This window comes from Cydia splendana, chromosome 3, assembly GCF_910591565.1.
Source record: "Cydia splendana chromosome 3, ilCydSple1.2, whole genome shotgun sequence".
Taxonomy (NCBI): domain Eukaryota; kingdom Metazoa; phylum Arthropoda; class Insecta; order Lepidoptera; family Tortricidae; genus Cydia; species Cydia splendana.
Genome location: NC_085962.1, coordinates 10548568 through 10561827, shown reverse-complemented (window position 1 = coordinate 10561827; position 13260 = coordinate 10548568). Strand labels below are relative to the sequence as shown.

The 13260-nt window shown below is 38.4% G+C and overlaps 1 protein-coding gene across 1 annotated transcript; it reads left to right on the top strand.

The window, feature by feature from the left end:
• Positions 1 to 258: 258 nt before the first annotated feature.
• On the top strand, positions 259 to 13044 carry LOC134806490 (uncharacterized). The gene is made up of 2 exons (XM_063779760.1): positions 259 to 683; positions 11290 to 13044. Exon 2 carries the CDS (start codon positions 11312 to 11314, stop codon positions 12185 to 12187), a length of 876 nt encoding a protein of 291 aa, XP_063635830.1. The 5' UTR covers positions 259 to 683; positions 11290 to 11311; the 3' UTR covers positions 12188 to 13044.
• Positions 13045 to 13260: the final 216 nt, after the last annotated feature.

The window sequence follows — 13260 nt, the reverse complement described above, 5'->3', positions numbered from 1 at the left end:
TCAGGGTCCCCAATGTTTCATTCGTTTCCCGATTTCCGAAGGCGCCGTTGCCGCCGCTGTAGTGTAGTCAGCTGTTGACATTGACAGTGACAGGTTGACAGACTGACAGCTTGTAGGAAATAAAATTAAGAGCGTGTTTATCATGATCTCAAACGGTCTAAACCTAGTGTTGCCAGTATATTTACGCACTATGCGCACCATAGACCTAAATATTTCAGCGAAAAATTATTTTCCGTTCCCCGTACGTCACCTCACTATTGACTTGACAGACATTTGGCTCATGAATTTTCAGTGCTCAGATTTTTGTCAGTGTCACTTAAGGCTCGCAATTTCTTCTAAAGATTTGGCGAGGTAGCCTTGAAAAAATCAGTTTTATGTGTTTGAATATTCTAATGCCCCGGTGGAGGAACATTATTGATTCGAGATAGTTTATTTTGATCTTGAAATGGTTACAATATGTAAATATTTCCACTCATGCAAACCTGACAAGTATTTTCGTTTTTACGATTAAAGTAATGCGAATTGTCAAAGGAAACTGTGCATAATGTAGGTAAACCCTAGAAGTTTTTACTGAATGGGTGGTTGACTTTTATTACATTTGACCAAGGACATGTACATAATAAATCATCGTCACTCACGCCATTCGTCAATATCTGCGAGCTCCAGAACATGCTCTCCCGCTGGTAAATATTTTAATAATAAGTTTTGCTTATGACTAAATGTTTGTTTATATGTTCGTGCATGTTCAACTTCGCGTGATGTTTCATTTTAATTGCAATTATTATCCTACCCTCATACCACGCTACTGCATGTATTTGCTTATAAATATATTTTTTATATTGAATAGAAGACAAACAACAAGATATATAATAGATATATATCGTATTCCATATCAATGATTTCAGTAGGAGTTCAGAAGCTTGGGATCTAATCTCGCAAATAAAGGAATTTTCTATTCTAATATCGAAATACATAGTTCAAAAATGACATGATTGTGTAAATGTCTTTGACATTATATTTTATCGATTGTTGATTAAAAAAAAACTAGCATAAACGTAACATCAAATCTCGCGTATTTATTTCCGATTAATAAATAATACATAGCTAGTTTTACTACAACTATTTATTAATGTTGTCTGTCTGTACGTTGGGCAACAAAACTGCGATTTACAAGTTAAACCATAATGTCAATACTACTAGGTAGTAACATTTATACCATGGTAGTACTTACTTACCTATTCTATTTTATTTACAACAAAATCTTGCGGACTTACAGGTTGTTAAAATGCTCACAAGATATACCTATTACATGACGTCATTAGTGTACTTAGTCTTAATTACCTAAGGTCCATATTCAAATTACATCAGGCACAAACAGTTTGATGATTAGTGTAGATGTGAGGTGTAGACCTCGCGAGCATAGCTTAAAGCTGAATAAATGTATGACTCCGCCGTTTATAACAATTTAGAAAAATAAATGACAAAAAGAAAACATATTTATTAGGGGTAGTTAAATAAATGCTTATCCCGCGCTTAATCAATCAACAATACGAAAGTTTTAATTTTTTCAAAAACAATAAATAAATAAAAGTAAGTAAGCGGACCCTGGCGCCAGGCCGGGAAAACGCTAGGTCGAAGAAGAAGAATAAATAAATAAAAGTACGAAATTTAAGTGTAAAAAAAATCAAAAAGTTATGTCCCAGCATACAATTACTGGGGATCGAACCAATTAAGGACCTCCCCACTTCATAGCGAATCTTTGCAAACTGCGCCATGATAGCTTAATCTGACGAAATTTGTTTCTACATATTCTCGAGTAAAAACTAAATATCTAAATACCACCTAAACCAGCGATACAAATATTTAGCATTTTTTGCCATTTACTCTGTAAACATGTTTAAAAAAAACTTATAATATCGAAACGACTATTTGTTTAGGTGCGAGCTATCACGACTCCGGCATTTTGAAACTTTTCCAAAAACCTAATCGACAACAAAAAAATCTTTTTAATCATAGAATCTGGTCACAAAATGTCACGAGAATCGGTTGAGAATTGCGACCTTTAGAAGAGAGCATCCGGACATACGAAAGCAAAATGCCCGAATCAAACTTTTACTCGCTACGCTTCAGTCAATTAAATTTACAAAACCTTACATGACACCAGTACCGTCTTTACCATAAGGGCACACGGGGCCCGTGCCCAGGGCCCCCATCCTCAAGGGGCCCCGAAGGACAGACAGTAACAGTAGGTATATTTGATTATTACCCACAATAAATAGAAGATCATAATAGAAAAATGTTAGTATAATTCGCTTTCTTTACTTTCCAAAAGGGCCCCAAATTCTTCTGTGGCCAAGGGCCCCAGCATAGTTTAAGATGGCCCTGCATGACACAACATAAATTACTAAATTTATTACATACCGTTTACCGTGTATATACTATTAGGACATTACTATATTTATTGCGCTTTCCTCTGACAAAGGTAAACATTTTTACGTTAAAATATTAAGGAAATTGAAAGTAACAAAAACAGAACTTTAAGTAAGTAAGTAAATATTGTGTTTTTGTGTTGTGTTTTAAATAACATATTTAAAACCGTGTCAAGCCATGTTCCTTTTGAAGTCTAATAGAATACAAACAGCAAAATACTCTTACTTTGCGTGTCTTTTTAGCAGCGCATTGCACTACTACTAACTAACCCCTCGGTCGCGCTCCTGTTTTCTACCGATGCTATTTTACCTGTAAGATGTTTGTTTCTACATTGTAGATGAAGATGTAGTGTAGGGACGCCCGGCCGGAAGCAGGCGGGCTGTCGATCACGTGTCGCGTTCATTCAGCCCAATTCTCTGAGATTGGAGCTGTTAGGCATATATACTATATTATAATATATAATATGTCTTATTGGTTTTTCTTATTTGCTTTGTTTAACTTTAGGGTTACCGCCGTACTTTTTCCTTAATATTTACCATATAATAATGTAGATTATGTTCATATTTTAAATCTATGACGTGAATGTTATAAAAATAGGTAAGTACGATTAAAATGATGCTGACTTGTTCTCTTTTGCACTGCGGTTGTTATAAGAATTATAAGATATAGGAATTGGAGTCAATTCCACTAGCAAGTCGTAGCGCGTTTTTCCACCTAAATTTCCTTTGTTTCTCGGCGCTTTACGAGTGAGAGCGGTTCACTCATTTAATGCCGTATACAGCGTATAGGTACTAGTTCTGTTTATCTATATATAGAAACTGATGTACATTTCATGTTCAAATCGGTTCAAGGAATTGTTGGTTGTAATCCGTTATACACACCCATAAAATAATGATAACGCTAAAAAAAATCTCCCGCCCGGTTTTGTTACTAGGATTTGGTACATGGGTAAACTCAGAAAAGTATTTTCTTTCTTCTTATTCATTCGTATTCGTAGTCAACGGCTTAACACGCGACTTAACCCTTCACGAAACGTTTGTTAGTATCGCTATTTTGAATTATGTGTTTTCTTTGTGTTTCGTAGCTCTGCTCATTTGATGTTAAAGTAAAATTAATTATATGTAACTATTAAATTTAATATTACCACCTAGTACGGTTTAATGTATTCATGTGGACATCTTTTATTGGTCTTATGTATTGTATCTGTAAGTTAAGTTCAGCATATTTTGTTTGTATTGCTGTTGATGCCCCAAATAAACGAATATAAAATAAAATAAACATTTAATACAATATGTATAAGTATGTATATTATTCATAATAATTCTATATTATTCAAATATTATGGTTTTCGTGATCTCAGTAATAAAGCGTCCGATAGTTAGAGTAGCCCAATACATTCCACGACTCTTCTCTTTCCGAACGGACTCTCTAGTTTGGCAAAACAATTTAGGACAGTATAAAAAGGAGCAGTTTCGAAAATTGTTTGCGCGAAAAATTGATCTTACACAGAAATTCTGAACTTTGCGCCCATTTATTTCTACTGATAGATTTGTTTGACAGACTATACATAACAAGTACGAAAAGATAAAACCCATTAATAACTATTTATCAATACCTATCAGTTGAATATTACCTATGATTATGATCTATCTATACCATGCCCCCCGGGTGCTATCTAAAACCTGGTAGTTTGGACGCTACAATGGAACACAAGTAACACAACAAATAACACGATAATACGATAAGAAAGAAACATAATCATTACTGGATTGCCACAATCATACCTCTTTTTTGGGTAAAAACAGGCAAGCCCAGTACTTATGATCTAGAAAAAATCGGGAACTCAGGCTGGCCTCCACTCTACAAGTAGCAAGACAAGGACCTTGGCCTCGGGAACAAAAGAGCCTCGTCTCGTACCGCTTCTACTGAGTGCATGAGAGTGGCGCCGCTCTGGTGGCTTTGGAAAACATTAATTACTTATCTAACTCTCTCTATTTGACATCTGCCAAACTGTTGAAATTTTATAAAAATTTTGCCCCGCGAAAGTTTACATATCCATGTCATCCACTGCTAGCAATGTCATCATTTTTTTATCATGAACTTTGTTCCATAACCAATATTGAATCCGCAATTGATGTGTTGAATGCATTAGCATAACACTCGAAAATAAAGAGTAGCTAAGTCCAAAACATATTATTCATTTCGTTGCCAGTATGAAAAGGTGTAGGTTCGTATACGATGCAAATTTGTTAAGCGCTCGAAAAATGCACTGAAATGTAGCTGCTACCATGTTATTCCTTTATTAAAGATCGAGTACTTCACCTGCGCCCCGCCCCTATATTTAGACTCATTGTGTGTTATGCGATAAATATCAATCAACTTTAAACCCGCATGCCACGCTGAGCGAAGGCACGGTGTTATAATTATACTATAACTAATTAGACTCTTTGCATATTATGTACCTCAGCTTAAACAATACTCTCATAGGTCTAGCGCTTAACTTAGACGATTGGTTAGGAGGTATTCTGATTTGTGGTTGTAGTGTAGGTTTGGCAGTGTACAACTAACAAGGAAGGGTACCCAACTGGTCAGCTCCGATTTGATTTATTTTTATATATGTTATAGAGTAACAGACACCTCAAACCAGTAATTATCTAGCAATTTGCTTGAACAAAACTCTCTACAGAAGTTAGAGCGTTTTGTCACTTTTCAGTACTTTGGAGGCCAATTTCTCCCAGTAAGTTGAGTATGGGCAGCTAAAAAAAAATACGTGTCCGTTATTTTAGACTACTCTATAACATATATAAAAATAAATCAAATCGGAGCTGACCAGTTGGGTACCCTTCCTTGTGTGTGTATCAAAAACATTACATGTAAAAAGGTTCAAGTCTCGCAACGCTTCTACTACAAAAAAGTTTTGAGATGTAATGTGAAACCAAGTCGGTTATTTTAATTAGTGCCAGGGGGTGTTAAAACCGTATCAATAAGATATCTTTGATTTGTAATACATATAATGACTTGGCCATCGCACAGCTGCATAATGACATAAGAGATCATCGTCACCTCTTAAAAATAATTCTAATTGAACATAACGCTAGCGCTAATTGCAGTTTGAGCATTACACATATATACGAGTACGGTACGAGTAAAGCATTATACAATACAATACAATACCATTTATTTCTCTCATATAAGCTTACAGTAGTTTACCAATTCGCTTACACGGTAAAATAGAACTTATGACACATTAACAAATTATAAATTTAAAGAAGTAAAACTCAAATACAGCGACAACAAAACAAATAGAAATATAGAGCAGATAGGAAAACAAATACAAATAGCGGCATAGCGTTAAACAAAGGTAAAAATTTAATATTAACTATCAAGTTCAGTATGGTTTAGAGCAGACATGGTGGCTTTGATAAATTTCCCCAACCTGTCAGTGAATAAGTCGGCATCCGGGACCTGGGTGAGTATATTATTTATTAGAGATGGCTCGGGCGGTGGGCGCGTTTGCGGCATGCACAGTGCGTGTCTCAGGGCTCGCCAGGAGACGCCGGCAATACCGTGCGGGGCGCGCGCCGCCAGTACTCGCACCTTCCAAACGGAAGCTCGGCGTGGGAACTGCTAGACCCACACGGCCCAAAACAGTGGGATTGTCGATCCCGCCATGGATCAGGGAATGGTAATGCACTATTAACATCAGTTTTCGTCTGAGCTCCAAAGTATCGAGGCCTACCATTCCCAGGACAAAGCGGGATGGAAAGAGGTATGGATAGTATCCATAAGTCCGTTTATAAATGTACCTAGCGAATTTTCGTTGAACTCGCTCAAGCATGAGCCCATACTTTGTTTCGTGCGGGTCCCACACGATGGCTGCGTACTCTAATCGGCTCCGAACATACGCGTAATAAAGTGTTAAGGCTATTCTGGTGCTAGAGAATTGAGAAGCTATCCTTATAACGAACCCCAAAGCTTTACAGGCATTCTTACACGTCATCGTCATGTGTAGTCTGAAGTCGAGTTGTGTGTCTAATGTCAGTCCTAGGTCGCGTATCTCATGTACCCTGTGCAGCTCCGTGTTACTGAGGTAGTAAGTCGCAAAAATAGGGTTTTTGGCTCTAGTGAAAGTAATCACCTTACACTTTGAAGTATTAAATGGAAGCCGGTTGTCTTCGCTCCATTTTGCCACTGCGTCAATATCACGTTGTAAAAGTTCGGAGTCCTCATTGCATTTGATGTCGAGAAACAATTTCATATCGTCTGCAAACATTAGACATTTAGCGGCACTGACGACCTTTGGCAAGTCATTGATCATTATTAGAAATTGTGTAGGACCTAAAGTACTTCCCTGGCTAACTCCTGAGCGAGTGAAATAAGGTTGTGAGTCATATCCTGCTAGACGTACGAACTGACTACGATTATGCAGATAACTAGCGAAAAAGGTGGTTAAATGCGATGTGAACCCTATTGCAGTGAATTTTTGGAGTAGAATATCATTATCGACAACATCGAATGCCTTTTTAAAATCGAAATATGCCGCATCAACCTGTCGTCGACCATCCATAGCAGTTGCAATATAGTATGTGCGATTGCCAAGTCATTATATGTATTACAAATTAAAGATATCTTATTGATACGGTTTTAACACCCCCTGGCATTAATTAAAATAACCGACGTGGTTTCACATTACATCTCAAAACTTTTTTGTAGTAGAAGCGTTGCGAGACTTGCACCTTTTTACATGTAATGTTTTTGATGGGATCTCATCTCTTTTTGTAGACAGTCCTTCTTTTCTGGTACTCATACCCATACTATGTTTATACATATCATAACTAAACACATCTTCATTCATACTCACATCGTACATCGTAGTGTACCTTTACTTTACCTACTATTTGTAGGAACTGCAACAGTAACTTTGTAATAACATATATTTATATGGGATTACAAACTTACTTATGCCGTTCTTAGAGCTTTAAAACGTGACTGATATTGCAATATTTTTAGGTTTTCTATGGCTTGATAAGCTGAAAACTACTTATGTTTAAAATTTGGAGCTTAGCTTAGCTTTGTGGGTATGCTAGAAGTACCTTAGAATTGTGATGATCGTGAGTGACTGTGTCAGTGTCGAAAATAAGGAACTTTGACGTACAATAATTCTTAAACTACAAGCTCAAATTGAATGTTTTTGAGAATATATCTTAAGCATATATTACTGAAAATTCAGGGTTCTAGCTTCAGCCAGCACAAAATTACAGGACGTCGAAAATGGCCTGAATCGCTTCGAGAAAAGGATGGAACGGCCGTGCCTTTTTGTTTTGCTCGACTAGGTGGGGGCACTACCGTGCCCCTGATTTTATTCAGTAAAATAATTAATTACTAAAGGATTTACTTCCGAAGCAAACTCACCTATTCCTTTCTAAAAGTCATCATTAGTGATGTACCGACTATTGATTTGGCCGACTAGCCAACTAATCGGCTCTCGAATGGCCGATTAGTCGGGCGACTAGTCGGCTAGTCGGCCAGATCATTAGTTTCGTATAAGTTCAGGTGAAAAACAATAGTTTTACTCCTTTGGTCGCGCTATTCATCATATTAGCTTGGCTAAAAGGTGTTCTCTACAGCTTCAAAGACCTATCACAAGAATCCTCGTTCAATTTCTGTCTTTCTTTTATTTTGCGATCCTGAGCAGACCATCCGTACAGCTTGTAGGAGGTATTTCCAAGGCTCTATTTCCCGTATGTAGTCGCCAGTTAAGAACCTATCCCCTTGGTCAGCGACTTTACGATCAACGTGCCCTGCCTAAGTCTCTAAATTTTGCAATAACATTAATTGTTCGTCAATATATACTAACTATAATATAAAGGCGAAAGTGTGTCGGTCTGTCTGTCTGTTACTTCTTCACCCTTAAGCCGCTGAACCGATATAGTTGAAATTTGGTATAGAGATAGTTTGAGTCCCGGGGAAGGACATAGGATAGTTTTTATGTCGGAAATCATCCCTGAAGAGAGTGCAAAGGGAGGTGGAATTGAAAGAGTTAATGAATTACCTAGTAATTGAAGTAAGCAATGCGCGAATTGAATGATTACTATTAGCATTATACAGGCGCTACACCTACTTTAGCTGCTGTCAATAATTCCACGCAGACAAAGTCGCGGGCAAAAGCTAGTACTGAATAATAATAAAATTATTTAACTATCGAACTTGCCCATGATATTACACGAGAATCAGTTGAGATCGACATGTAGAGGAAAACACCATCCCACCAACATACGATAACGATCAAACGGTCAATTATATGAACAAAAGTTCTCGTATGCACTCTGAATAGGTATTTTAGTAAAAAAGACATAAAACATATGGTAAATATTGACTGTTAATTTCTTTTTTTTCTTTTTTTCTTGCACTAATAAAGTGCCGACTAATCGGCCATTTTTGCCAACTAGTCGCCGACTAATCGCCGACTACAAATTTAATGTGGCCGGATAGTCGGCTTTCCCGACTAGTCGGTACATCCCTAGTCATCATGCAATGCAACTACCATACCAACCGCCTGACTTAAATGGTAGAACATGAAAAAACAGCATGTAGATGAATGCGCTTTGAATCGAGATTTAATAATCTTCAAATATTATTCAACTATTCACCATACACAAAAATAGAACTAGCACGGTTATTTTAGGAAGCACTTGTCCCACATAAAAATAGTTTATGCTTTGGTAAACATTAAATAAATTTATAGAAAATTATATGTCGGCTGTAGCTAAATATTAAAGAATCTTTAAGTACCTATCATTAAGGACAAACGCAAAATTAGGTACCATAAAAGTGAAGGAAATGGACGTGTAATAACAGAAGAAAATGATAGTAAATGAAATATCTGTCCTCTGTCCGGGGACATAATGGGCACGCAACTCTTGAACCCTAGTACCTTAATTATTAATTATAGCAATTCTGTTCTTTTTTTTTTATACAAATAACATCCCTAATTACTTTCTGCGGGCTCAGCACGGTTCCATTTTTATCGACTATCACTATGCGCGTCCCTTTCGCACTTACATACTTGTTAGAACGTGACAGGCATGGTGACAAGGGATAAAAACGCGACCGTGCTAAGTCGCCTGGTTTGCAAAGAAATTCAATCGGACAACATTTTTACAAGTATTTCGACGGATACCACAGTTTTTATTCATTATGATTACTTCATCATCTTCCTCGTAGTTTTCCCAGCTTTTTGCCACGGTTCATAGGAGCCTGGGGTCCGCTTACCAACTAATGCCAAGAATTTACCTAGGCACTAGTTTTTATGAAAGCGACTGCCGTTTGACCTTCCAGCTTCCAGCAGGCCTTATTGAGATTTAATATTATTTTTTCGTTTTGTGTAAATATGTAAAATAAAACTTGTTAATGTCTAATAGGAATAAAAAGATTATCTTGCCTGCTTTAGTACCTTACATTTGCGAGGGCGTCTATTTTACAATTAATGTGGTTTACATATTTCGTATCTCACTTCATCCCGATCGGTCTGCATGAGGGATAGGATTGGTAAGAATTTTGAGAAGTCTAAAGTAGATTTATGAGCTAATCTTAGCTGAGCAGTAAAAGGACTCTCATTCCTCATTGCACCCGATGTTTACAAATAATTACAGAATTCGTATTGAAAAGGAAATTTAATCCTGCCATGGGTAGAGGGTATAGTATATGACTAAGCCACAGACTAGTACGATACGTGGCCGCGTCCCAGATACGTCGAGCTGCGTTCACTGCTAAACGGAAATGGCCTAGCGACAACATTGTTGTTCGATCTTTCGCTATAAGGTACTAGAAACCCCAGCTTTTATTGAACTTTATATGGAAATGCAATGTTGAATATGTCTATACGATAAAAATCAAGCCGCTTAAAAGCTTTTTGACATGAGAGATTCCCAATTTGGTTATCTTAAAAGGATTGGCAGCTGGGAAACAATAGTGATAACATAACCACTTATTTGAATCTATTAAAATAATCCTCCATCGCCGCTAAAAGGTTGTGAGATTGGGACGGTCAGATTCAGACAACTTTAGTTCCGTTTGTAAACTTTTTTCATTTTAGTTGAATATTCTGTTGATGTGTTTGCAAATGTCTATCTATATTTTACATACGTACTTCTTTGTTGCAGTATCATAGGGGTTATTCCCACTAGTTACCACCAAGTTGTTACCAGTGGTAACTACTGGGAATTTTTTCCCCACCTTTTACCACTGAGCAACACAGTCAACTTATTCAACAAAATTAAAGGACTTAATATTTGATTAAAACAAAACCTAAAAATATAAGGCTTTCCCTTCGCAAGAGCGCTAGCAGTGTTACCCCTCTGCACTGCCAGACTTAGCCTCTGGGCAAAGAAAGCGCCCGCCCGATGATCGCCTTAGCCTACGCCTACCAGACGGACCGACACCTCAGACAAAATTTTTGGTGTCGGATGACCACGGGCCCAACGTAAGCGCCGCAAACTCGTACTCATTCATCAAGAAGGCGTATTTAATTTGTGGCGCTCATAAGCCTGGACCTGGTCCGCGGCCGTCCATGGCTTCCGAGTTAACCCTTCCATGTGGGATGGAGCCAGCGTGTCCACGCAGGTGGCGTCCCACACCAAAGGGCGACCCAGGCTCCAGGGCACGAGAGTGCAGCCATCACCATACTTAGATACATCCGTAACTCAGGAACAAATATTCGTAATAAACACACAAATAAATGCCCTGACCGGGATTTACCCGGGACCTCCTATAACTAAGTGCTTACTCAAAAGCTAGGCGCATTTACTATTTGTACGAATAATGTAATTTTATACACAGTCGTACCTATTTTGTTCGCAGGCGATGAACACCTGACCAAACCATGGACAATCGTGGTGGATGGAGTAATGGCGTATCAGGTGCTGGTGGAAATGTTACAGATGATTCGCAGGTGGATCACGATCGAGTACGGAAGGAGTTTTACGCCACCTACGACGTCATGACGGGTGTGCGCATAGCCGCTACACTTGGCGGCTTTTTCGCATTAATGGTTTTTTTGATCGTCTACAAAAGCCGAAGTAAATCGGTGAAGGCTTTAAATGATCCAAAACTGGTCGAGCTTGCTGAAGCCGTTGTAGCCGAAGAACAAGCAGTCGAAGAAGAAAGACAACTTACAGCTGCTCTCGAAGAAGCACTATCAGAGCGAGCGCGGTCGCGTCCTTCCATCGGCGAAGAGCCACCTTGGCCACGGACATCACGTTTTGCATCGTATGGCGGTGGCTATGGTAGTTTATTGACACCCCCACGACGGCTTTCTACAGCCCGAGGAGAGTCTCTACCTGGATCCGCGCTACGATTCGCAGAGCGTCGCGTATCTGGAGGACCACGCGACCGTCGGCTTAGTTCGGTCACTTGCTCCAGCTCCGGAAGTTCATATCTAGAACGACGGGGTTCTTCAGTGGTCTGTGCATTGCCGGAAAGGCGTTTGTCGCCTTGTCCAAGTGAACGACTAGCCCCGTTGGCGTCAGTTGGTAGCGTAGGAACGTCCTACGCTGTGGAATGTGAGTTAGTGTCAGTTGGTGCGGACTCTGTATTCGCTGAGGATGATGACTCCACCGATGATGAGGTAGAACAATTTTCGACTGACAGCGGTGGAGGTGAGCACGGCGTTGTCGGCGAGAGCACGGAGCTCTCATGCCGGCCTGCGCCGCCGCTTCGCATTGACCGGGTGTCACAGTCGCGGGAAACGTTGTTTTAGTTGCCGTCGAACTCGTTGGCCGTTGATGTTATCCTCGCACATTAAAATATCGACTTTTCAAAAAAGGTTTAATTATGAAGTGGTTTTTTAACATATCACGCTTGAAAATTTTGACATATCATTTTAAATTGACCAAAGGAGACAAATTGTCTCAATCAATATTTTTATTAGTATGGGTTTATACAAAGGGTCTGTCATGATTGGAACTATAAAATATTATTTATTTATTTCGTTAGGTTTGTGAAATTCGCTTAAGAAATGCACATGTACAAAAACTCCACTAAGAAAGTGTCGATATTTTAATATGTAAAATAGAATGTAAATAGTTTGTTTTTGTTATTAATTGATGTTTCATGTTGATGTTTCATGATACAGTTACGAATTTTCATGAATTACAAGTAGGTGACCAAATATATTTTCGCTCATGTATTGTCGCGCTAATTTAACCATTAATCGGTATCGGTGCCAGCTGCTAGTTGACCTGCCTGCATAAACATTATACGAGTAACGAAGCTGACTTAGTCACCATTTAGTGTTCTTTGTAAGTGTATGATACGTACATACTGATTAGGTAAAGATCTGCCGAATTAGTCGTTTATAGGCACTTTTATGTACTTATTTACTTCCCATGACTAGTTGTTAAATAGTTTTCGAAGATTTATCTGATATTGGCCAATCTATTTACAATATTTTCAATTCTTCGTCGGGCTATAATCGCTGCCTGTGATTCTGATATTATTTAGAACGACTGTTTTAACTTTACTAATTCTGCATCGCTACTGAGTGCCAATAGTGGACGTGTCGTCGTCAAATGTCACTGCTGCGACCCGTTCGTCTTTGCGGTAGGTCGTTAAATATACAAAATCTATTCAAAAAATACAAGACATACAATTACATACAATCAAGTCGTCAATACGTTTTGGAGAAAACGAGAACATTCGTTTGTATGTCTGCTACCCGCCAAACTCGATTACCTACTTGTGAAATTACTTTGTTCTAATTTTAGGCCAAAGTTAGGCCCAGATGCGTTAGAAAAAAATTATTTGTTCTACTTAGACCAGTCTAATAGTTTT

Bases quoted from the DNA above. Each gene is read 5' to 3' on its own strand.
- LOC134806490 (XM_063779760.1), top strand. From the start codon at position 11,312: ATGGACAATCGTGGTGGATGGAGTAATGGCGTATCAGGTGCTGGTGGA.